Consider the following 27,179-nt stretch of genomic DNA (forward strand, 5'->3'; position numbering starts at 1 on the left):
TCTGATGGCTAATGATTTCGAGTATCTTCCATGTCCTTATTGGTCAACTGTATGTATGTTATATATGCTTACTGGCCATTTGGAGGTGAACGGGTCGGAGGTATGTGATGGAACTCAACACAGTCATGGAGGAATCAGATAGAGGAATGTTATCCTACAGTTCTTTTTTTTTTTGTTTTTTAATTTCTGCTAGCACAATGAGTGTCCTAAGGAATTTCTGAGTAACTTTAATCTTGAGACTGGAATTTGTGAGCCAGCCATAAATCACTTAACCAAAACACGATGAAACGCTATTCAACAAAACGTTGGAAGGAGCAGTAAGATTAATAACTAAAAAAAACAAATGACTTCAATACCATAACTTTTAAAAAAAAACTATGAAAATAGAACAAAAAGTCATCTGTCCATTGGTCAAAGGTGTTATCATTGGCACCTGTGTCAAAGATTAAGACCCCAGCCTGGTATCCTGTCAAGCAGAGTCTACTGAGATGATGTATGTATGTGTGTGCGGGTGAGTGGAATAGGATGGTCGGTAAGAAAAATGGCAACCAACTTCTCAATGTACACTATGGGACAAGCGTTGTCGTAAACGGTGTGGGAAGCACTGTATAAGTGTCACCTATAATATCTGTTATTCTTGCAAGATATTTATTATTGTTGCTCTTGGCAGTGGTTTGTTTGTTGTTACAGAGAAGGGCAACAACGTCCTATCCTTGCCCACAGCTGCCTCCTGCTGAGGCTAGCAGCAATTGTGGGCTCCTTAGGCACAAAACTCCATGCAGGTACTACAGACCAACACTGAGCCATAGCTAACTGGCCTGGGGTGGAGACTGATCCAACAGTGACCCAACTGGCAGAAATCTGTGAGGAGGCAGAGCAAGAGGGTCTTCCCAGCATAGATGCCACTGCCCAAACTAAACCAATGGGACTCTCTCTGTTGCTAGTTAGCAGGGAGATGTAGTAATTGGTGTTCAGTGGGTGTCAGAGAAGCCAGGATCAGAGTGAAGCAGATTTTAAAATAGTAGGATCCCACAGTAGCCATCCGTGAATTCTTCCTATCAAGGTTGACAAAAACCTGGGACTGGAGAGCCTGTGGGTGCCATGGTAATAAAGGACCTCCTATCTCGAGTGTTCAAAGGCTGTAACACAATTTCATCATGTCCTTTTTATGGATGAGGAAATTGATCATAACACACACACGCGCATGAGCGCGCGCGCGCGCACACACACACACACACACACACACACACACACACCGTCACAAGGCTTAAAATGTTTCAATAGCTTCCTCTTGTTCCTAGGTTACAATCCAATACCTTTAACTCTGTGGCGTACAAGACCCCACAATTCTTCCTGCCCACTCCGACTCATTTCTCCAAATGCCTCTTATGCCATTCTCCCTCCAACTCACTTTGGACTTTCTTCATTCAGTTCCTTGAACCTGTTATGCTCTTTGTTTCTCGGAGTCTTTGCGCAAACTAGTCCTTCTTTCTGGAGTGTTTTCTCCTTCTCTTTGCCACCTAATGCCTGTCCAGCCTGGATGTTTTAACCTAAACGTCACTTCTGCAGGTGTGACAGATACAAGGAGGGCCCCAGCCAGGTCAATCTGGTTCCACAGCCCTCAGAGAAGGCGGAGGGAGGTCTCTGAATTGCACCCCACGGTTCACTGGATATCTATGCCAAGGGTTCACTCAGGAGCACAGGCAGGGGCCTGTGGCCACACGCCCTCTGGCCTTCTCGGAGTCTTGCTGCCAAGAGAGCTGTTGAGCTGGAGGACCCCTGCCGTGTCCCGGGACAACCGCAAAGGTGGTGCAGGGCCTCCATGCTCAAGGAGACCCAGTCCTCCGCAAGGACAGGAGGATGGGGCTTTGTGTGCACTTTGCTTTTTGTAATGGATACTGCTGGAATGTGCAGCCTGTGGTGAGCTATTTCTTTTAAAGGACACTGTTTTAATTACACGGGTAGTTTTGTGATTTTAAAAAGAGCACTACAGAAAATTGTGTTGTAAAGCAAATAATCGCCTTCTTTTGTGCGTTTGCTTAAACCTACCAATTATAACAAAACTGAGATAGCACTTCACACCGACTAGGATAGCTATGATCAAAAAGGCAGACGATAACAAGTGTTGATGAGGATGTGGAGAAATTGGAACCTTCATACCCTGCTGGGTGGGACTGTGAAATGGCGCGGCCATTTGAAAGCAGTGTGGTAGCTCCTCAAATGGCTAAACACAGAATTGCCACAGTGACCCATAAATTCCACTCCTAGGCATACACCCGAGAGAAATGAAAAGATACATCCATATGAAACTTATACATGAGTGCCCATGGCCGTTATTATTCATAACAGGGAATAAGTGGAAACAATCCAAACGTCCATCAAGTCGTGAGTGGATAAACACAAGGTGTTTCCATAGGATGAAATACCATATGGCAATAAAACGTACTGATACATCCGACACAAGTGAGCCTTGAGCACATTATGTTAAGTGAGAGGAGACAGTCGCAAAGGACCACAAAAGTGCATGATGCCATTTGTACGAAATGTCCAGAATAAGCAAATTCATAGAGACAGAAAGCAGACTGGTGGCAATCGGGGCTGGAGGGCGGTGGAGGTGAATGGAACGTGGCTGCCAGTGCATACGGGCTTTCTTTTAGGGGGGACACAATATTCTGAAATTAGCTACTGGTGATGCTTGCACCGTCCTGTGGATATAGCAAAACCCACCAGATTGAACACGTTCAGTGTATGACGTATATTTAAATGTGTGAATTATACAGAGGCATTAAACAAATGATGCTACACTGTAGGTTTACAGAGGAAGGCGTCCCTACCCAACTGCATGTGTCTGTCTGGGCTAGACCATCTAACAGGCAGGTTCCTCGGGTTAACGCACACATCTCCAGCTATCACGGGACCATTTTCCTAACTGCTGTGAAAGAAAAAGCCCATCTGAATGGAATCACGGGGTATGAATGACCTTGATCACAAGAGCAAGGGAATGATAAATAGAAAAAAAAAAAGGAGGAAAGAAAAGAAGGTAATGTTGGAATGGGATATTTCCATTGTGCTAGAAAATCAAGGGGGAAAAAATAAGTGAAAAGTTGTTTCCAGTAGAATCTCTTTCAACTAGGGTAATAATTTCAACAGCCTCAAGGAAACCTCAGGGTCACACAGTCAAGGCCAAATGTTGATGAGGAGGAGAAGAGTACGAGCCTGTGGTGGTGACTTCATTATATGGAATGCAGGCATTGGACCTATGTCACCAAAGGAATTCTATGTATATATTCACGTTTACATTTATGAAGTTAACTTTATCACAGTAGAATTGATACATCGTAAAACTCACCCACTTTAAACGTACAATTCAATGACTTTTAGCCAATTACCAAATTGTGCAACCATAACTGTCATCCAGTCTTAAACATTTTCATCAAAATATGTAGACAATTATGATGGTTGCTCAGATGCCTTTTTGGCTTTGGATTTGAGAAAGTCAAATTTCTTAGAAGTCTGGTGTTTAGTTCAGCAAGATGTTTCTGTATCATCCACAAATGTATAGTAAAAAAATGGTGCTTTTTGTCATTTATTACATTTTAATTTTTCTAAGAGGGTGGCCTAGAAGCGAAAACAGTAGGCTGTAATGCTAGTAATAAATACTTTTCGATTCTCTAGTCAGTGCATACTCTTTAAAATCAACTTTATTGACGTGAAATTTACATGCCATGAAATTCACCTGTAAATTTACTGAGTTGTGCAATATCCAATATCAGAACATTTCCATCGCCCTAATAGCGACCCTGGTGCCCATTAGCGCTCACCCCCTTTCCAACTCCCAGCCTTAGACAACCATTCATCTGCCTTCTGTCACCATAGATTTGTAGAAATCATTATATTTTCATACACACACACAAAATATAGATCAAAAACATTTCTCCTTTAACAGAATCCTACTTCTTCTATACAAAGATTTTGGTGTCTGTAATACTTAAAATTGTTTAGGTAACAAATAAGCCAAAGGTTGCGAAGAGACCTCTGAATATCCGTCTTACAAACAAGTTTTCTCCACTGGAGAATAAAAAGCTGGTGACAACCAACCAATAGACCGCATTTTTCCATCATGCAATATTTCCTCATTAAAGTCAAAAGTGTCCATTTTATCCACTTCCAGCATCCCTTCCCACAAAAAAAGCACAAAGTCTAACAGGTTAAAACAGTTTACAGCACACATTCTTTATTTTATTTGCAGAAGAAACCCTGAAGAGGTTTCGTCTCCTCCAAATTTGGATCACAGTCTGAATCAAGCAAACAAAACTTTCCCAAATGACATTCAGTTCCACAGCTTTTTAAGGGCTTTGGTAAAGTTTCTAGACATTAAACTCTCTTTAAAAATATTCTGGAAAGTTGTGACTAGTCAAAAAGCCACCAGCTTTCTTGGCAACCTGGTAACGTTGTGAGCACTTCCCAGTTAATCATAGATCTGTTATTTTAGGGAACGCTCCTTGAGATCTTCTAATTTAATTCACAAAGGGATATTATATAGCTTCTACAAAATAACAAGATTCTTATCACGGTGAGTTAGAGGTTGCCCCCGCCAGCCATATATACATACACTATAGTTCTCAAGAAAATATTGTTCCCACATTGCCTTTCTCTTTTAATGAATTGACCATTGGTTAACATGACAAATATACGAAACTGAGTCATTTCCGCACTACCCTCCAGCCCAGCACAACTGTGAAAGTAGATAAATCATGTTTCGCTCTGGGTTTGTACCACCCAATCGCTACCATAAAACACAACGCCCTTATTCAGGCCAATCCATGGACTTCTGATAGCAGCCTTCACGGGCCACAGGTTGCCGGTTTCTGAGGCTGGTACACTCGCCCTCACAAGGGTGCTGACCTGGTTTCTCTTTTCAACTGGAATTTCCTCCTCTGGGGTCATGTGATCCCCACCCTGAGGGGCATTTTCCTGGTACTCTGATCAGTGCCCCACCTTGCCCATCGCTTTGGAACTGAAGAGAATTCCAGGCTCACCCTCCTGCAGAGTCCAATGAGAAGGCGACTCACGGACATCAGGCCTCATATCTGGTGGGAACCAGGTTTTGCGGGCCTCCCAAGCTCCTCTTAGGAGACACCAAGGTGACATTTAGTCAGGAAGCTGCTGAGATCTAAGACAAGACCTGCAGGAAATGATAGCAGGAGGCCATGTTGTAGGCCGAAAGCTGTACAGACATCTCCATTCAAAGGGTCACAAGAATGTGGACGAGTCAGCCAAAAGAAACATCACAGAGCATAAGATGGGGCCACATCCCTTGGCAAAACACAGGCTGCACTGGCAGGACTGAGAGCTCTCTCACCACACACCTCTTGTAGCTAAGCATGCAGCAAGCGCTACAGAGTTTAATGAACAGGGCAGTGGTGTTTTAAGGGTCAGCCCTTGGAGGCCCTTTACATTCTTTCCTCTGAGGGAGTTCGGGATATACTAATGTAAACATCGCAAATGCAAAACAAGAGGAACCAGCATTTTTCAACCAATGAGAAAATGCCATTTTTCAGAGTTCAATTCTCAACTGTCAACTGGTAAGAATAGGAATGCTCATGAAAATTATCCCGCCTAGAATATTTACAAAAGAAGCTATGCAAAAAAAAAAAAAAAAAAAAAAAAAGATATTAGGCTCAACTTAAAAATTCCAAAGGGTTTTCTGGTGACTTAGAGAATTAGACAAGGCAGATAGGTTTCAGACACTATGACCTATGTGTGGATGCATCTTGCTTTTTATCCAAAGGAAGCCTGAGAGTAGAAACTAGGTATTATCTTTTCGAAATTTTCCTTTAGTGCTGGACACATACCCAGTTCTCCACACCTACTGCCAAATAAATGAATGTTCAATGGTATTTTGCCCTTATCTGCATGTTCCCAGAATTCCCTTCTACTCAAACGATGTGCGTCTCCTTTCTTCTGCCTGTGTTCGTACGTAGCACTAGACCTATCTACAGGGTCTGTGGTAACACGCAGCATAATTTTAGACCAGAGATCCACAAACTTTTTCAGTAAATGGCCAGATAATAAATAGTTTAGGTGTCTCACGCCATCCAGTCCATTGCAATCACTCAACTGTGGCGTCATAGCGTGAAAGCAGCCATAGTCAATATATAAATGATGGGTGTGGCTGTTTCCAATAAAACTGGATTTACGGATGCTAAAATTTGTACTGCATATAATTTTCACATGTTATGAAACAGTCTTCTTTTGATTTTTTTTCCCCACTGTTTAAAAATGTGATGTTTATTCTTAGCTTGTAGGCTGTAAAAAAGCAGGCGGCAGTCTGGATTTGGTCCATGGGCCATGGTTTGCTGACCCCTGATTTAGACAACCGAGTGACTGAAATCTAGCAGGTGCTCTACTAGGTAAGATCAACTACAGAGCAAACTTGGGGGTGGGGGGAGAAAACCACCAGGATTTGGCAACTGTTCAAACAATTGATACAGTGGAAGAAGACAGGGCAAAGGTTTTAAACTTCAGAGAGGAGATTTTGCGTGTGTGCATTATTTTTAATTTGGCTTATCCATTTACATGTCGAAATTGATCAAATTAACCATCTAATTTCCAAAGGCCGGCTCTGATTTGTTTGAACCAAAGGATTAAATATACTTTTCTTCCAATTAGAAACGACCTCATCTACAATTCTTCTAGGTTTTAAAACAGGAGCTAAATTTATAAATCTTTTTGAAGTGACACCAGTATATATAAAAAAATCTCCTGGGAGGTCATTCGGAATGTTTTCCTTTTGTTGGGTTGAGGAGCCAGGGCCGCGAAGCACAAGGAAACGGGGAAGACGGTGATAATTCTGTTTAAATGTTACTATTCATTCTATTTCTATAATAGTCCCTTGATCTCTGTTCAGTCTCTATCCAATCGATGCAGATTTGTGGGGACGGTTGTCAGTGGGGAGGCCCCGCCATCCTGCCTTTGTTGTCTAATTAGGTCTAAGGAAATACATGTTGATATCCATGACAGAAAGAGCTCATTGACCAAATGGGGGAAAAAACGAGATCGATCGATTTGCACCTTCTTGAAAACATCAGTATTTCCAGAAGAATCTGATTGCATGCTGTGGTCAGGTAAATGATTTGCCCCCGTTTCTCACCCCTCTCTGCACTCACAAACTTCCCAGGGCCCCACCAAGGAGGAAGCGTTATTTCCCTATCCTCTGACATCAGGCTTGGACATGTGACTCGCCTCGGCCAACGGCAGGTAGGCAGACATGAGCCTGTGCCAGAGTCCCACCCGTGCATTAAGAATCCTTAGTTCCCGCTGTCCTGTTGTGCCTCCGCACTTTGGCAGGTGGCTGCTGCCGCACTGACCCCGGCCCCAGAATAAACGCCACGTGGAACAGAACCAACTGAGGAATCAAGCCCTGCGGGACGAGCAGATTGGCCTCGGGTCAAGCAGCTGAGCTCTGCCCAAATTAAGCCAGCCCCAGTGGGCCCACAGATGCACGGGAACAAGTGATGGCTGTCTTACGGGACTGAATTTCCAAGTAGTTTGTCATGTCACATTATTAGTGTAGCAACAGCTAACCAGGACAAAGAGCCGAGTCCACGTTTCAGACGACAGAATCATATAGTGAAGCACCATTTCATGTGTCTGTATGCATCCACACGCCAGGAGTCCGGGATTTCATTTCTTTTTAAGACAGCCAAAATTAAAAAGTGTCCTCCAGTGCAGAAATCTCACAGAGGGCCCCCCATTTCTTCAAATCCAGGTTCTCCTTAGCGCCCCCCCATGGGGACATGACGTGCCTACAGGGCAATGATGGCATTATCTGCCTACCTAATCGAAAGCCGTAAGTTGGCCTACTCCATTTCTAATAAAGATCCAGGCAAATCATACAGTAAAAGTTTGCAATCATTCAAGTATCCAATAAGAGCGTGCCTCTGTTTGCAGACTCAGACAGCATCAGCGCGTTTTACACCTTTTTTTAAGTAGTGGGAACCAAAGAAATGCAGGAAGTCTTTCTAACTGTGTCCCGATGATAAGGTTTCACTCCGCGCCATCCTGAATAAAAACAGCTATTAAGGTTTGGTTTTGTTTTGGTTTTTTTTTTTTTTTTTTTTGAAACAGCTAATCTTGATAAGGTTCAAACTTCTCCCCAAGGGAGGTCTATGAACTGCCACTCCCTTTGAAATGAATGAATAAAAATGCATGTGTATCACGAATGCCAGGGTTTACATAAGCCTGTGCCGCCCAGAGCGTGGCTCCCGCAAACACATGCGCGACTTATGTCTATCCTTGCTCATAAATACTTTGGGAGGGCAGAGCGCCAGCTCCCATGTCCCTTCTCCGGGCTGCTGCAAGTTCAGCCGCACGGCTGCCGTTCCTGAGATGGACGCTCCATCGGAACAGCCACGCAGAAGCTAAAAAAGTCTGTGGTGTTTCCATCAAAAGCACTCGGCGAGAGAAAACACACGAGCGGGGCTTATAAAATTACCACAACACTCAGCTAAAAATACCAAGCGGGATGTTCTTGACTTGTGATTGTGTGTGTTACTAACAACAAGGATACAAAAATCCTCTCTGATCCCATTATCAGTTCACCTTACTTTCTCCCGTTACGTTTCTGGACGTTTTCGGCAAAAATGATGAGCGACGACAGGTATGCCGCCATTGTGCTGGAAGGACAGACGGAGTCACTTACAAGGTGTCGTTTTACGGAGAACAGGTGAGTGGGGGCCTGGATTAGAGATGGGGGGAGGGAGTAAGGGAGAGCCTTCAAAGGGGCGGCGTGAAGGAGTTCTTTTGTGGCAGTGGGACAGTTCTGGGTCTTGAATGTGGTGGCAGATATGCCAATCTATACGCGGGGGGTGGGGGGGGGACTGCATGGAACTGCTCACGCGTGCGCGTACACAAGGGAATGCATATAAAACACCTGTCGGACGTCAACAGGGTCTCCAGACACGTTCATAGCGCCGTACCAGTGTCAGCGTCCTGGTTTTGATATTGTACTATCGTCACGTAAGAAGCTATCACCGAGGGACGCCGGGCAAAGGATAGCCGGGATCTTTCGGTGGTATTTTTGCAACTTCCTTTGAGTCTACGATTATTACAAAGTGAAAGTTTTACAAGCCTCATCTCCAAGGTATCATCTCAAACCACTTCCCTTTTAACCATCGGCCACTGTGTGGTGGGCCAAGCACTGAAACTCGGCAAACAGACAAGGATTCCAATCCTAGACCCCCTACTGCCAGGTCCCCCTACGACCTGGAAACATCCAAACGCAGCGCCTCCGTTTCCTCACCTTTTCAACGGAGGTGATATTAGGACCTACCTCACAGGCTTCTTTTGAGAACTAAATAACGTAGGATGTCGAGGGCTCGTGGAAAGCACTCAATAAATATCGGCTGGTATTTTTACTGTCAGTCTGCCTAATTATTTCTAAGAGCTCTAAGCTATTAATTAATTTTGCTGGCATTCAAGCACACACGAAGCGTCAGGTACAGGCCACACGCGGCCACGGACACGGAGTCCAGCTACGCCCCCGGCTCTGGCCTCTGCCCCTTTGGATTTTTCAGTTCTGTAGCGAATATGGTGTTTAAAGAAGCAATTACAAGCAAGATGGACATTATGAAAGTGGGTAGGAGGAGGCCTCGAGAGGGAACTAACTCAGGAATGAGAGGCACTTTCTGCAGTCCAGGTTGAAACGGGAGTTTTCTCTCTGCCACGTTCCTCGGAGTTAACAGGGTGTTTACACTGCAGTCCTCACTTGCAACCACTCCTTCACCAACGGAGATGCAAGTGAGAATAACTTTTCACGGAAGTTATTTTGTGTAGAGGCAGAAGGTTAAGGATTCTTCCTTTTTCATTGTTTGGGAAATCAATTACATGAGACTATTCTAAAGGGCAGAGAGGGGGGAAAGCCCCATTAGAGTTAAAATTTATAGTAATAAATTTAGACCAAAGCATGTTTGAATGAAGCATGGGGCTCCTCAAGGTGCAATTCATTACAATACATGTATAAAACATATCATGGTATAATAAGTGAAAAGTCACTATTGAGTAGGCTGGAAATACGAATATTTTTCAAAGACGTGCACATCACATACGGATGGAGCTGGCATAACACATTACTAGCTTAACCGTGCTCGTTGCAAGAACCCACAGGGGAGAGAAAAGAGACATTCTAAGCAATCTGAACGTCTTCTACATCCTCCGGGATTTAGGGTCATTCATAATGTAAGTAAGCCCTAAAGAAAACTGAACACGCATAGGATGTGTTTCATGTTTGCAAACTTTCCCCCGCTTCTGCCAAAACAAAACAAAAACTTCCGCCCTTCCCCGGGCTGGCCCGAGTCCTGGGAGCCTCATCTCAGGGGATCACATTCTGCCCTCACTGCAGTCCTCTCGGGGTACATTTCCAGGGTCGCTTTGCCTGAGGTTGGAAGTCACCGCGTTCTGGTAACACCGGCCCCTCCCTGTGCCCGTGTGGTAACAGCCTCCCCACGTTGCTAATGCTTCAGGCTGCACCACCCCTCCTGGGCTCCCTGACACTTACCGGCGCGTCAGGGATGGTTCGTTCCCGAAGTTAAGGCTTTCTGAGTGTTCCACCTTCTACCTGCTGTGGGTCAGCAGCTAAGGCGGGAGAATGCCTCATCTTTTGCGATCGACGTTAAGGCTATGCTTTACATGTTGCTCAGGCCATCAAAGTGACATCAGAATGGGACTGTTGAAGGTCATACGCACAAATAAATACTTAACAAAAATAATATTTTCCAATCCTTCCAGCAAACTCGACATTCCGTTTTCTGGCTAAACCATTATTACCCCGTGGATCTAATTACAACGGCAGCGACACGGCCAAGTGAGGAATCCAGAGGAAGCCCTGCCCCGGGCGGGGCGGCACCCACCTGGCATGGGGGAGCTCCGCGGATGCAGAGCAGAGGTGCCCCACATGCCGGCGAGAAACTTTTAGCCTCTTTATTTTACTTGGACTGACTTATACGTTTCTTTCCCAGATATTTCAGTCAGCTGCAGAAAGGGGTCATTCAAAAATATTTTTAAAGTTTATTCATCTGAACGTCTTCTGCTGTTCCCATGGCAACCCTTCCCCAAAGCCACAACTCCAAATTCTTCTGAAAACTTCATTTTAGAAATCTCATTTAGCCGACACTCCACACGCTCAAATCATACTCTACAAAATACTTAAGTTGGAAGAGTTCGAAGGATGTGTCAAATAACCAGAGAAGAGGGGAGAAAATCCTGAGCGGTTTTCATTTCCAAGGGCCATAAAGTCTTTAAAGGAAAGAGCCTTCAGTAACGATGATCATATTTGAATGAACAGATTAGTCTTATACTTTGTGCAGAACTCATCCAAACCGAGAAGTAGCCCTTATTTGCATCGAAGCCGTGACTATAAAGACCGAGAAAGCGGTACCATGTAATGATTGCCGGGAGTCCATGTTGTTTTATTTGATCTTCATCTTTCAAGTTTTTAAGTATTCAGAATGTATTTCAAAATAAAAGAAATCAGAAAGGTTGATCTTCGGAAAATAAGGTTAGAACCAGAAAACCTAAGAAGCTACATTAAAGGATATTAAATTCACTGCATTCGTTTGTAAACACTGTGGATTTTTGTCCAAAATTTTACAAGAATTTTACTCCCATCATTTTGGAGCTTACAGTCTGAAACGGGCTGTGCTAATTAACGTTCAGTGACGTGGCCAGGACTTAAGAAAGGGCTCTGCAGTCCCTGTCAACGGCAAGCTGGACAGATCACCAACTACCTGCCAGCTGGGCTGCTCGGGTAGACTTCCAACCTGGATGGGACTGAGAATGAAAAGCTGGGGCGAGAGGCGGGGGGGCGCCTGGGTGGCTCAGTCGGTTAAGTGCCCAACGCTTGGTTTCAGCTCAAGTCATGATCCCACGGTTTGTGAGTTCGAGCCCCGCATTGGGCTCTGCGCTGACAGCACGGAGCCTGCTCGGGATTCTCTCTCTCCCTCCTTTGCCTCTCTCTCTCTCTCTCTCTCTCTCTCAGCTAGAGGGAGCCATCTCCCTCCTCCTTCCTTTTGCATTTTCCCCGGAGCAGGCCTGTCCCTATCACATCCTCAGTGAGTGCTTACTGGACAGAGGTGGGCCTTAGCTCCTCACTCACATACAGTCACAGATCCAACGTCCGTGCACGGAGGCTTTCTGAGAATCACTCACGTCCTAGTTCAGAGATTATGATTTCCAATTTTAGACCTGGGACCAACTAACAGATTTAATAAGCTGGTCTTTCAGTGAAATCAGAATAGGGGTATTTAGACAAGGCTGTTAGACCCGAATAAATCAAGAAGTCAGCTAAAGTCTGACGAGGAGAAAAGCCAGGAAATGTTTACAAAATAAGGCCCGAGATTACCAAGGGCATCGTCCACTCCCGGATAGTTATTGGGTGCCTACCCTGTGCCGGGCCCACCCGAGGCAGTGGGGCCATCGTGGGAAAAGAATGACTGCGTCCCTGCCCTGAAACAGGGAGTGAACACAAAGGCGGCGGCTAGTGTGACAGAATCAGGGGTGATTGAGTGGGGTCAGAAGCACTTTGGAAAGAGCCGTCAGGGAAGGTGACATTTTCTTCTGCAATTCGGAGGGCACCATAAAAGCCTGCCACACAAAGAACATCCATCCCAGGCAGAAGGGACAGCACGGGGAGACGCCTCAGGTGGGAACAAGCTGGTCACATGTGAGGAACAGAAGGGACACTAATGTGGCTGGGCAGGGGTAAGGCGAGGGAGGGTCATGGAGGAGGACTCGGAAGGCCAAGGTCAAGGAGGAAGAGATCAGGCTAAGCGTAATGGAAACCAACTGGTGAGCTTTGCTCACTGAAATGTCACAACTTCATTTGCTTTTTAAAAGATCTCGCTGGTCCCATGATCCGACTATAGGGTTACCATGTTGTCCTGGCGTGGACGACCGGTGCTTCGGTTTACACGACAGCAGCAGAGATGGAAAGGAGAGGATGAATTTGAAGAGTGCAGTGAAACAGACCTGGCGGGGCTGACCCCGGGGTGTTCTGGCGTGGGCAGCTCCCAGAGCGGGCAGCCACTTAGTGGGGCGGGAAAGGCCGAGAGTGCCGCAGGCGAGGAGCCGGAGAGAAATCGGAAAGCCACTGAAGACGGCATATGACTAGACGATAGCATCACAACCAAGGTGAGACTCAAGTGCATTTGGTCCAGGGTCATCACAACGTGGGGAACGGGAAGAGTAAATAATAGAACCCTCTAGCCAGAAAGGACTAGGCAAAGAGTAGTATTTGTTTTCCGACGGTTGGCAGACGTGCAGTAGGAAGTGGCTTAAAGGGTGGGAGACGTGGCTTCCTAAGATGACGGGAGCTCCAGACCAAAGGGACCACGTGAAGGAAAAGCTCTGAGAGCAGCAGAAAAGAAAGCATGCTGTGGGGTGGCGGTGGGGGTGGAAAAGGTAGCCACAGTGAGACGAGCTGTTAATTAAGGGGATGCAATAATCTCCCATTTATTTGTAACGTGCGAGACGTTTGCTTTTGTGAGGAGACAGGCGACAAGCTGACAGCTACAGAAGTGAATTCCCGGCCGTGCGGCGGCCCAGTGCCCTCCTGCGCAATTTCCTAAGATGTCTACACCAGCGGCGCTGATGGGCGATAACCGATTCGTATCAGCTCAGCCCTGCAACGGTGCCCAGCTCGGGGTGACTTGAGAATCGCCAAAGAGTGTCCCCTCATCAGCGCCACTGAATTATTAAGTGAACTCACTGGCTTCAAAGTCGTTGGAAACCAAATGTTCCTAGAGAGCACATTTGGAAACTTTGCTGTGAAGACCTGAACCATTTGTGGTAAAGAGAGGCCCCCTCCCAGGGTAGGCAGGTCAGCCCTTCCAGTGGCTTCCTCAAGGGGGGGTGAACTAGAGCCAGGGAACAGTCAGCATTGAACGCTGAGGCTGTGGTCGAGAGCAGAGACGGTGGGGCGACCGCACCAAACAGGAAGTGAGGTCAGCCACAGTGGAGTTCAGAAGTAGACCGGTCCACGGGACGGACATGGCTGCACCTTGACAGCTGGGCTCCACAGGCATCGGTCCCGGGTCAGAGTCTAATGCCCCTGCTTCCTGTCACTCTGCAGTGAACAGAACACACGTGTCACCCCATACATAGATTTATGTTAGCCGGAGGCATCATGAAACTTTCTTCCTGTTCCCCTTTCACAGAAGGGGGATGAAAGTAAGTGTGTGCCTCCAGGGGGTTGTTTCAGATAAAAGTACTCGTGGGCTTCTCCAAAGTGCCTCTGATCATCTGTTCGAAAACTATGGCTCGGCCCAGTAATTCTACTGAAGGAGTCACCATACTTGATTGTATGACTTGGCATGAAATTCGACCTGTGCTGCATGATCTTGGCAGACAGGCAAGGTCTGTAGTATTTTGTTTGTGGTTAATGGAAGAAAGCATATGAGGATTGTTGGGGAAGGTAGGCTAACGTCATCTTTAACCCAGGCCGAGCCACCTAACTCTGGGGGATCACCAAAAGCAGGAGGACACCGTTAAGGCCGTGATCGCTGAAAAGGAGCGAGTGACCCATTACTCTGTCCCCAGCACTTGTGCTGTGTTGAGCCTCTCTCTGAGCCTCTGCATCGGCCTCTCTCCGAAGTTCTGCATGTTCGCTGAAGAGTGTATGTAATATTCATCATATGTACCATGTCTTTTCTTTTCAGATCTTCTTACTACACAGTAATTGTCACCTCTTCTTTTATTTTTTTTAAATTTTTTACTGTTTTGTTTATTTTTGAGAGCGAGAGAACGAGAATGAATGGAGGAGGGGCAGAGAGAGAGGGAGACCCAGAATCTGAAGCAGGCTCCTGGCTCTGAGCTGTCAGCACAGACTTCCACGTGGGGCTCGAACTTGTGAACCATAAGATCACGACCTGAGCCGAAGTTGGAAGCTTAACCAACTGCGCCACCCAGGCGCCCCAATTGTCACCTCTTCTTAAAAACACGCACGAAAATCACACGCACCAGTGGGTCTCAAGTGGGAGCGACTTTGTCCCCCAGGGGACATCTGGCAATATCTGGAGACATTTTTGGTTGTCACAACTGGGGAGGGGGTGCTATGCTACTGGCATTTAATAGGTAGGGGCCAAGGATGCTGCTAAACATCCTACAGTGCACAGGACAGCCCCCACCACAAAAAATTATCCTGTGCAAAAATGTTCATCGTGCTGAGGCTGGGAAACACTGAGAAAGACATAAAGACATGGCATTGAACTCAATAGATACCTTAAAACTTGGGTTTTGTCTGTATCTGTTATCCGCCCAATGAAAGAGTTATTTGGCCATGCAATTCCCCAGTGTGGACGGTCACATAAAGTCCCTGAAGGTACAATATTTGATTGTCGGTTTATTATGGTGACAGAACGGGGAGGGGGAAGGACGACTCGGCTCATCCACCTCAACTGTCTAAATGAGTCAGAAGAGCTCTACGGTATCAGGGCACTTGTGCAGAGCACTCCATTCTGTCACCAGCTACCCCTGTGCCACCTTGACCCCCACCGCTCTAGGCTTGGATTTCTTCAGCCACAAAATAGAGAACCTGTCTACGCCACCAGCTGGATTTGACACAGACTGTGTCCCAACACTTTGCGACTTGTATAAAGACAATAATAACGAGGGGATTGTTGTCATGACTGGCTGGTCCGATGTCCTAAGTGCCTCTCCAATAGGCGAACTGCTTTCCACCTCCGGTCCAGCTGCCATCCTATGTAGGCCATCCTTCTCTCATCTCTCTGTGGCCCAAATACCAGGATCCACTCTGGCTCCTCCTCGCGCTCCCCTCCATCCTGGGCTCAAAGCAGGCGCTTCAAAATGCAAATCTGATCAAGTCGCCAAAAGGCATCAAGGACGGCACCCAGCTGGAAGGATGGAGTCACCATAAACTGAATGTGGGAAAACCGTGGGAGGAAAGGTTGGGAGGAGAACATTAGCCGCTAACACACATTTTTGTCACGATGGTAAAACGAGAGGACAGTTGTGCTATGCTTTGGAAAAGTGTAACACTATATAAATGTAGGATGCTCTTGTCTACTCAAGTGTTTAGGTTTCTCTCCTTGTGACCATTATACCCATTGAAAAGGAGGAGTGAAGAGTCCACAGCAACTCTTAACATTCTCACTATTTCATCATCTCTTTGGAAGGCTGGCCAAATAGCTGGCACACAATAGGCACTCTACAAATGTTTGGTGAGTGAATAGAATGCGAACCACCAGTTTCTTACAGGCAGTCTCACCCCGGACGGACGAAGAAGCACTGAAGGGAGAACATTAAATGCTTGCCGTGTGGATGATATCTCAGAGTAGGCAAGAGGTACTGAGAACACACAGAGGGTAATTCTTTTTCAGGAAGACAAAGACCAAAAAAGAAGAAAAAAAAAAAACAAGCCTCCAAGCCCCAGGACAATACCCAGTGGGGCAGAACCATGTGGAGCAAAGCAAGTGGAATATTTGTGCTAAAAGGCAAAACAAGCTTTTGAAATTAACCTAAACCAGCATGGGGGCAGCGGACGAAAGGAGCAGTGCTAGAAGAGATATTAAGCCATAGAGGGTTATGTTAATATGGAAAGCGATGGGTCACACTTAATAAAGAACATTCTTTTGACTTGTGACTGGTACATCTCCCTGAAGTAAGCACGAAAAACTTCAGAGGAGCTGGGTGACTTCTTCCAACCTGAAAGCCAACAAATTCCCTCTGGAATCTTCTTTTTTATAGTCCTAAATCAGAAAATATGCATGTGGGGATCTGCGCTAGAATAAAGGGCTGTCTCATCAGCAGATCTTCAGAGCGCACGAGATGTTAGCATTAGCTTGACTCTAAGTTCCTGCTTTTAGCAGAATGAAACAACTGAATGAAAATAATTTTTAAATTGTTGTGGGATGCATTTGCATAATTGAGGCAATAATCATTCATAGAATGAATAGATTTTTTTAAGTTTATTTATTTTTGAGGGGGGGGAGGGAGGGGCAGAGAGAGAGGGAGGCAGAGAATCCCAAGCAGGCTCTGCAATGTCAGCACAGAGCCCGACATGGGGCTTGAACCCACCAACCCCGGGATCATGACCTGAGCCAAAATCAAGAGTCGGATGCTTAACCAACTGAACCACCCAGGTGGCCCTGAATAGATTTTTTTTTTTTAAGGAACCAGTTCTCACCTTTCCTCCTCTACCTTGTAAGTGGCATAGGGACCTCAGACTGAAAATCAAAGGGCATCAGCATAAGGAGCAGACCCCAGATCCTTCAGTGTAAAGGAACCTCTGCCGAAAATGGATGAACCTTAATATGACTTTAAAAGGAAAACCACTGAGCTGCTAGTGTCTCCAAAAAAATGAACGAGGGTTAGTAACTTACTAGTGTCTCCCTTGGCATTTCAAGGCAAGTAACTGGCAAAAACAGAGAAAGCCATCATAAGCTTCCTAGAATGTTTGCCTGGTAGGGACCTTAATAATTTTCTAATTCAGGCCCTCTTCCCCCGCCCCACCCCAGCCCAGCAAAGTTAAAGGGCAGAGCTTCAAGGTTAGCCCAATAGTCCCCTAGCTGATGGAGGACCCAGAACCTCTGTACCTGTCCCTCCTGTCCACCTGCACTCCTTTCTTTAAATATATATATATATATATATATATATATATATATATATATATATGGGTTTTTTTTAATGTGACGAGTGCATTTTGGAGGACAGGAATTCCAGATAGATATCTGTCAGCCTAATTATAAATACTGATGATTCTTGTCTTAACTTTTTGCCTGCCTCTCTCCAATTTGAAAGCAGCATGTACAATCTCAGCAGTGGAAATCATGTCAAGGAAAGCTCAGTAAAGTAGCAGATGGCAGAACAGTCCCAATGGCCCGTCTCAAAACATCACAAGTCACAATTGGAAACTAAATGTCGGAAGACCGGAGTAAGCTAACACAGCTGTCTGCCTGCTTCAAGCAGGCAGCAATCAGAACCTTCTTCAGTAGTACTCGTTCCTCAGAAACACTCTCTTTTCTCTTTCGCAAAAATAAACTCCATCTAGAATCTGGATTTGGTCAGTCGGTCATTAACCTGGAAACCTCGACTCCTTCTTTAAAGGGGGAAAAGCCCACGAGCTTTTAGTCTGTTGTGCCCTGAGGCCCCCGGTGCCCAGCGCAGTGCCTAGCGCACAGTAGGTCCCCAATAAGTATTTGTTGCGAATTTGACTCAACAGGGAGGAGAGGCGCCACTGGCAGACCCCCACGCATCCTCCTGTATTAACCAGATAATGATTACAAACTCCGTTCTGCTACAGACTCTGAGGGAAATGCACGCCCTTTTTTCCCCAGAAGCAAACGGGCTGCACCCGAAAGTGCCCCGCAGCATTTTCTCCGGAGCGTCAGCTCGGCTCGCTACACGCTCCGATCAGGGAGCAGCCCTGCTTCCCGTCCAGTTCTATTCTCGCTCTTGCAGCATATCTGCTGGAAGGCTGAATGGGCGGACGTGGGCTCGGCCCCAGGAGCCCCATTTCTCAGCCCTGGCCAGCGAGGCTGCAGCCCGGCCCGGCTTCTGGCCCCGAACGCGGTGCCCACCGCGCGGGGCAAAGGGACGCGGGCTTCCGGGGTGGGGGCTCCCATTCTAAGGTGCAGCCGAGTTTCTATGCAGGTGACGCTTGGGGGTGACGGACGCGACACCCTGCAGCCCCTAACCCCGAGAGAGGACCTCCGGGGAGACACGGATCCATCAACCCCGCTCTGTCCCTTCCCAGGCCGGCCGAGTGGCGCCCCCTGTCGCCTCTGCGCGCGCCGGGACACTCACCGCGTAGTGCAGCTGCGGTTTCTCGCGGTGTACCGGGTCCCCCATGTCGCCAGCGAGGAGTGGCGGGCCCCCGAGCGCAGCCTGGGGTCGCGGCGCCTCTCCGAGGTCCCCCTATTTCACCGCCATCCCGGGGCAGCCCCCGGACGCGAGCCCCGTTCTCTGCCCCGAGCGCCGTGCAAAGCCCGCAGGCACCAGCGTCCCGCCGGGAAGCCGACAGGGGACAGGGACCGGGTGGAGGTGGCGGCAGCAGCAAAGGGGAAGGCGAAGGAGGAGGAGGAGGAGGACGGAGAGGAGGAGGAAGGGAAGGAGGGGAGGAGGGGGAGGAGGAGGGGAGGAGGACGGAGAGGAGGAGGAGGAAGAGGAGGAGGGGGAGGAGGAGGAGGGGGAGGAGGAGAGGGGAGAGGCCGAGTCAGATGGGATGGGCGGGCGCTTAATTCCTTCCGCTCCTGGAGGGCTCCTGTCGCTGCCGCCGCCGCCAGCTGCTGGGGGCTGCAGCGACCTAGCGCGCCCACGACAGGTGTCGGGGCGGCCGGCGCTCCCACCTCCCGCCACTCCGCCCCTGCCAGGCCCGTGGGACCCGGGCTGCCAGGGCTGGGGCTGCTAGAGCCTCCAGCGCCAGCGAGAGGGCGAGCTTGGGTTTCCAAGAAAGAGCGACTTTCGCTAACTTTGAAAGGGGTGTGGGCCTGACGCTGGAAGGCGATTCGGAACCGCTCCGGCGAGGGCGGAGTTTCGGTGTTTGCAAAGCCCTCCTTGGGGAGAGTCAGGCACCCGGGGGGGCCAAGTAATGCTGCCCGGGGGAACTGCGGACTGGAGGAAGGCTGGGCTGGATGCTGGCCTGACCGCGCCTATTTGGGTAAACTGAGTCCCGGAGGGTTTGCAGGACCCGGGCACGTCCGGGGAACCCCGCTGGAAGCGGGAGTCCTGAAGAATCTTCTGGAAGGCCAGGACTGGTGTCGGTGCCAGGCTGAACCTTAGTTGGGGTGAGGGTAGTGCCCGGAGCTCCGCTATGTCTCAGTTCTTAGGTGCAATTCGGAAAAGGACGCAGCGAGAATTCGGAAACAGAAGAAACGCACACTCTTGGCAAACGCTGCCAGATGGACCAAGTAATTTTTAGCACGCATTGGAGGTTCACAACACCACCGAAAACTGGCCTCTGCTCTACAATTCCTCGTGGAAGCGTGCACTTTAGAACATCCTGGATGAGGGCGCTGAGGGCCCTCCCCGGGGGCCTGGCACTCTGGGACTCCTGTTCGGCTTCCCACAAGCGAAGTCCAGACAGAGGCAGGGGCCGGGGCCGAGTGGAAACTCCAGACCCAGTGAAATCAATCAACCCAAGCCCAAGAGGGCTAGAAATCCAGTGGAGGGTGGGTTCGTGGGCGGCTCCTCTCAGTTCTTCAGGGTCCCACCGTACTGGACTTGCTGAGTGGCCCTTCCCCTGCTCTGTGTAGGCAGAAGGGGTGGGGAGAAGGGAAAGGAGATGTGTCCCCCATGTTGGAGCCCTTACAATTTAGTTGGATGGACTACCCAACTAACACGACATTACTATATAATATTTTGAAAACAACCGGCAACAGAATTGTCAAGATGGACAGTGAAAAAACTGGGAGGGTAAAGCCAGGGGTACTGGTATCCTGAGGAATCTACTGCTAGACAATCCCTTGACAGTTCATCTTTCTGGAAAACTCTAAGATTATGTCTACTAAAGCTGATTATACGCCTGCCCTCTGATCCAGGAGCTGCACTCCTAGATACATAGAAAAATGGGTGCCCGTGGCCTCCTCACGTACATGCTGCGTGATGAGCCATCGGTGGTCTATCCATACGAGGGTATTATTCAGCAGTGAAAGGAAAGTAATACCGATGCGTAGAATGATGTGGATTCTTCTCACAAACGTTGAGAGAGAGAGAGAGAGAAATCACACACAAAATAGGACACAAGGTATGATTCTACCTATTTGTTGCAGAATTGAGATTCAAATGTTGAATTGAAATAGGCAAGTGTGACCTATGGTGATAGAAGCCAGAACAGCGATTACCAAGATAGGGAGCTGGAATTTTCTGGAAAGGGGGTACAAGGGAACCTTTGGGGACACTGGAAATGTTCTGTATCTTGATGTGTATGACAGTGACCCAAGTGCACCCACATGTAAAAATTCAATTGAGCAGTACAGTTCAGACTTGTGTAATGTACACCCTTCACTATGTATATTTTATCCTGCAATAACAGAAAAATGTCCCCTGCCTCAAACAGGAACATGTCGCCAGGGTGCTGCCAGTCTTAAGAGGTCAATTTCACCATTCACCCCAGCCCCACCCCCCAGCACGCCCTGCCCAGATCTCCTTTCCCTCTGCGAGGTGGGAGCACAGAGCCCATTCACCTTGGAGGCCCTCCCTGCTCCCTGACACATCCAGGCAGAGCTGGACAAATGACATGCTAAAGTCCCCTCTTCGCTTTCACTCTGCTCTGCTGCTGAAAGCACCCTTTAGAGCTATGTCACCAAAGACCCTTAGAAGAAGGCAAAGAATTAGCATAAGCTTCACCATACGGCATCTTTCAGAGAATGCACCCAGGACCAATTCAGGGACCTTTGCTTCACTGTGGTCTATGTAGAAAGATGAACTCACCAGCTTTGGGATTTCTTTCTCCGTCATACCTGCCATTAAACCTCCAGAGCTACAAATCCCTTTCCCTACAGAAACTGTTTCATTGTATATATAAGGAAACACACACACACACACACACGCACGCGCGCACACACACACACACACACACACACACACACACGGTGGGTCCCTGGATTTAAAAAACCTTATTAACCATAGCCCTTTGATCATTACCCCTGAATAAGCCGCCTCCGTGTTGAGTCACCTTACTCTGTTTGTGTGCCACCTTTGAAAAATGTATTGTCACTAAACAACATTATCCTAAGCCAGAAATAATCCATCATTCCCAAACTGTGTACTTACATTCTAGGAATGACGTTTGCCTGCAAAGAATATTTCTTGCTACGTTGCCATTGCTAAGTCAGAGTTAAATTCTTAAGTGCAATAGGACTGTTTTCCTGTGTTTGAAAGGTCTGGGGAGATAAGACAAAGCATTTTAAGAAACGAAATGATCGATTCATGCTGCAAGACTCTTGAATTCCCTTCAGTGTGAATCCTACACCTTTTCAATTCTCAGTCCACTCGTTCAAGACTCAAGAAGGGGGACGCCTGGGTGGCTCAGTCAGTTAAGCGTCCACCTCTTAACTTCGGCTCAGGTCATGATCTCACAGTTTGTGGGTTTGAGCCCCACGTCAGGCTCTGCATTGATAGTGTGGAGCCTGCTTGGGTTTCTCTCTCTGCCCCTCCCCTGCTCGCTCTCTTTTTCTGTCTTTCTCTCAAAATAAATAAATAAACTTTTTAAAAACACACACACCAAAAAAAAAAAAAAAAAAAAGACTCAAGAAGGGACCTAGGAGATTGGGCAGAACTCTGAAAGTTCTATTCAATCTGAAACCATTTGAATTCCACACATTATTTCTATCTGAGTATATTTCAAGGTATATTTTAAACACCGCTCTAATCAAAATGTCTTATTTGCACATCTCTACTCCTAATTATCCTTCCCGTGTTGTTTATTTATTCACTCGGTCACTTAGATTTAATAAATATTTTTTTAATTTTTTTATTATGTTTCTTTATTTTTGAGAGGCAGAGAGTGACAGAGCACGAGTGGGGGAGGGGCAGAGAGAGGGGGAGACACGGAATCTGAAGCAGCCTCCAGGCTCTGAGCTCTCAGCACAGATCCCGATGTGGGGCTTGAACTCACGAACCGTGAGAGCATGACCTGAGCCGACGTCGGACGCTTAACTGACTGAACCACCCAGGCGCCCCATTCAATAAATATTTTTAAGCACATACAATTTGCAGGTATTGTTCTAGGTCATTTAAACTATATGTTAACATGGCAGGTGGCTTTGAAATTCAAGTTTTGCCTGTTGGGTGACAGAGGGAGCTGTAAGGGAGAACTCGAAATCTCCCCCAGAGAAGGCTGAAGTTCATCCCATTCCCTCATTAGATTAAGAGCCTGCTTGGCTAATGTTCTCTTTTGATTAGTCACTCTTTCAAAAAATAATAAATTTCTCTGATGTTTATCATTTCCCCCAGAGAGGACGCAAAAATAATCTCTAGGAGTTCCTCTAACAGCATCATTTTGAAGAAAAATGTGTCACGCTCACAGTGGAATTTCCTCATCTTCCTGCCCCCAAATGTTACAGCATTTCCAGGACTGAAGGCTGCCCTTGCCACCAGGACCCTGAAATACAAATCCTTGTTTGCATTTACTCTGCCTGCCTATAAGCTGAGTCGACATTTTCCACATTTAGTGCCAGCCCAGGGGTGATTGCTTTTTCAGGAAAACTTTACCATGAATTGACCATGGAAGCAAATGCAACCTCAGAGTTTAGCAGGAGCTGAGGGCACATCTGAACACTAAAACCTATTTAGGATAGGAGGACAAGGCCCAGCCAGGAGGCCCAGCCCTGCCACAGAGTAGCTCTGAGATCCTTTTGGGTGGGGGCCTCTTCCCTACAACCCAATGCCTACACTCTTTCATTCTATTGTCCTGTCAATCCACCTGCTAGAATATTTTTCAAATTCTAAAATAAGGAATTGATAATATATAATGTGCAGCTTAATGTATTGCAAAACATATGCCCGTCATAACCATCACTGAGGTCAACAGATAGAGACTGTGGGTGTCCCAGAGAGCCCCATGTCCCGCGGCGACATTGTAATACCTTCCCCGGATCCCAGTGACAGACACTGCCCTATATTTTATGGACTTTACTTCTCAGCTTCCCTTTTATAGCAGGGTTTCTCAACCCCAACACTGTTGGCATTTGGGGACCAATAATTCCCCACTCCCCCACCAGCTTTATTGAGCTACAACTGACATATGACATTGTGTAAGTTTAAAGTGTACCATGAGATAATTTGACACGCATATATATTGTGAAATAATTACCGCAATGAGGTGGGTTCCTACTTCCATCACCTCACATAGTCACCATATTTTGTGCGTGTGGTGAGAACATTTTAAGATCTATCTCTTAGGAACTTTCCAGTATACAATATAGTACACTAGATGCCCAGAACTTATTCATCTTATAACTGGAAGTTTGTACCACCCCAGGCAAGCACCATTCCACTCTGTTTCTATGAATTTGGGGAGTTTTCTTTTTTAGATTCCACATATAAGTGATATCATATAGCATTTGTCTTTCTTGACTTATTTCACTTAACATAATGCCCTCAAGGTCCAAGGTCCATCCATGTTGTCGCCAGTGGTAGGATTCCCTTTTGTTGTGGCTGACACGTGTGGCTGAAATGTGTGTCAAATAGAGGGAGAAAGCGACAGATGGCGGGGGGGGGGGGAGAGGGAGAGGTGTCACATTTTCTTCATTCATTTATCTGTAGATAGACACTTAGGGTGCTTTCATGTCTTGGCTGTTGTAAATAATGCTACAATAAACACAGGAGGGCAGATATCTCTTTAAGATCCTAATTCCAATCTTTTGGGACATACACCCAAAAGTGGGATTGTTGGATCATACAGTAGTTCTATTTCTACTTTTTAATTTGGTAAGGAACCATTTTCCATAATGGCTGCCCCAATTTACAGTCCCACCAACAGTGCACTAGGGTTTCCTTTTTCCCACATCCCCACCAACCCTTGTTACATCTTGTCTTTTCAATAAAAGCCATCCTGACAGGTGAGGTGATAGCTCATTGTGGTTTTGATTTGCATCTCCCTGACGATCAGTGACGTTGAGCACTTTTCATGTGTCTGTTGGCCATTGTACGTCTTCTTTGGGAAAATGTCTATTCAGGTCCTTTGCCTATTCTTAAATCGGATGATTTGGTTTTTTGCTATTGAGTTATTTAGATATAGGCCCTTCATCAGATACATGCTTTACAGGTATTTTCTCCCACTCCTTTTGCCTTGTCATTTTGTTGATTGCTTCTTTTGCTGTGGAGAAGCTTTTTCGTTTGATGTAGCCCCACTTGTTTGCTTTTGCTTTTGTTTCTTGTAGTTTTGGCACCCGACTGACAATTCTTCACTGTGGAGGCCATCCTATGGGTTGTAGGATGTGTAGCAGCATCCCTGGAACCTACCCACTGGATGCCGGTAGTACCTCCCTCCCCCAACTGTGACAACCAAAAATGTCTCCAGACATTGACAAATACCCCCTGGGGTGGCAGCAAGATCCCCCCTGTTTTGAGAACCACTGCTTTTTAGGAAGTTGCACATCCATAAATATTAGACCTTGGCGTTACCTGTCTCCTTACTTTATATAAATGATTCCTGAGTATGTTTTATTACATGTGGCTTCTTTTACTCAACGTTATGTTTTTAAGGTTCTCCCACGTTGTTGTATGCAGCCCTGGTTCATTCATTTGCACTGCTGTCCAGTATTTCATCGTATGTGCTTAACACGATTTATCTTTTAACTGAGATGGACATTTGTGTCCTTTCCAGTTTGGGACTACCGAAAACCATCCTGCTTGAACAGCATTATACACATCTCCTCGTGCAAAGTACATGCATTTTTATCGGGTACAAACCCAGAAACAAAACTGCTAGGTCATAGGTATGCATGTCTTTAACTTTACTGGACAATGCCCAATAATTTTCTGAACTGATTGTACCAATTAGAATCTTTGTTTACACTACAGTATAAATAGACTGAACATAGTTTATATAAAGACTGAACATAGTTTAGAGTTGTCTCTCTTCTAGGCTTTCTCACGGGGCTACAAAGATAAAATTCAGGAAATCAAACTCAACGATCAAGAAGGAGAGATGGGGAAGAAGCTTGAGATCCTCTTTGTCCCAAATCACATGTCTCCTGTAAGTAAGAACTTGCTGGGGTCCTGGCATTTGAAATGCCATTGCTGACTCCAACCACAAGTACAGGTAGAAGCAAGGGTTACATCACTTATGCCTTTGAGGGAAGACATTTTATTGTGCAGAAGTTCAGAGTCCTGGGGGGAAATACCTCAGCAACCCAAATGTAAACCTAAATGCCACTTACGGAATCACCATTTTGTTCCACAGCCATAATTTCTCCCCTTCTTCTGAACTCTAACAATGATATGGAGATGAGAGGGATCCAAGGAAGAATAAAGTGTCCCATTCCTTTCTCCAGGTAAGTTAGAGAGAGACACTCCCCAGTCTGAAGACAGATCTGCTCCAAAGGCCAGTGAATGAGGAATTCCTGGGGGTGCCAAGAATGGTGTCTGGAGCTGTGGTGACAGAGGACAGAGGGGAAAGAGAAGAATTCCCTGGCATCAGCTGGTACTATTGCCCTTAGCGTTGATTCCAACTACAAAGAGTATCAAGAAGTTATATATCAACCAGAACTGATGACGTGATGATTTGTGAATGCAGGGGGGAAAGACAAGGGAGGGTAGTTGACAATAAACCGACCATGACAGTAGGTTCAGCTTGGCATCGCTGGCTTGTCCTTTTCTTGCCAGTTTTGATGTTTTCACCGAAGCACTGCTACTCAATGTCAGGGAGCCAGGGAGAGTGCCCTTCAAAAGTATCCACAGAGCCGTGTTTCTAAAACAAATTTTCTATTCAAGGGTCATTAGGCAAAAAGAAGAGGTTGCAATCCCTCTAGTTATGACCTTCCCGAAAAACAGGTCGAGAGTCAGGACACTGCTTCTCATTATACCCATAATCTAACACTAGTCTATTGCCTCTGCACAACTAATGATAACGTCCTTTCCTCTGCATGGTGTTGCAAGCGTGTGAAGCCTGCAGAATGCTCATGGCGACACCAGTGCTGCAGGTGCTAGAATTATTATTTGAGACAATAACAACTCCACTAATTATTGAACGTGCACATCACCGGTCCTTTGTTCAACTAGATGCTTTTCAAATAGCAGATCTGGTCCTCGGAATAATAGTGCGAGGAAAGTACGATCATCCCCATTTTATTCATGAGGGTAATTAATTTGCTTTGCACATCTTGTAAGTGGTGGAGTTGAGATGGAAAGTTGGGTCCATGTCTCTTTGCAGGCCATCCAGTCCATTTCCAAGTAGAGACTCTTTTTGATAAGTCAGACTCATCTATTAGATTTCTATGGTGCCTTCTCGTAAAACAGGGTCAGATACTACCAGTGCCCCATCCATATCTCCTGGGCTAGTAGTTCTCAGTGGGGACAGAGGGACACTTGGCAATGTCTGGAGACGTTTTTGGTTGTCACAAAATGTGGGGGAGGGGATGGGTTGCATTTGTATCTAGTGGGTAGAAGCCAGGGATGTGCTAAACATCCCCCAAGGTGCAGGACAGCCGCCCCCGGCCCCC

The 27,179-nt window shown here is 46.6% G+C and overlaps 1 protein-coding gene across 2 annotated transcripts in view; it reads right to left on the reverse strand.

Annotated features, from left to right (window-relative positions):
* The window catches only part of ARHGAP6 (Rho GTPase activating protein 6), a 232,767-nt gene extending 213,409 nt beyond the window's left edge, over positions 1-19,358 (reverse strand). Inside the window, exon 1 of one of the 2 annotated variants that reach the window (XM_030306166.1) lies at positions 18,820-19,358. In XM_030306166.1, the coding sequence (XP_030162026.1) occupies positions 18,820-18,864 (45 nt within the window). In that variant the 5' untranslated portion in view covers positions 18,865-19,358. The remainder of the gene's footprint in view (positions 1-18,819) is intronic. The other variant, XM_030306164.1, reaches the window with a different exon arrangement.
* Positions 19,359-27,179: the final 7,821 nt, after the last annotated feature.

This window comes from Lynx canadensis, chromosome X (assembly GCF_007474595.2).
Source record: "Lynx canadensis isolate LIC74 chromosome X, mLynCan4.pri.v2, whole genome shotgun sequence".
NCBI classification, from domain to species: domain Eukaryota; kingdom Metazoa; phylum Chordata; class Mammalia; order Carnivora; family Felidae; genus Lynx; species Lynx canadensis.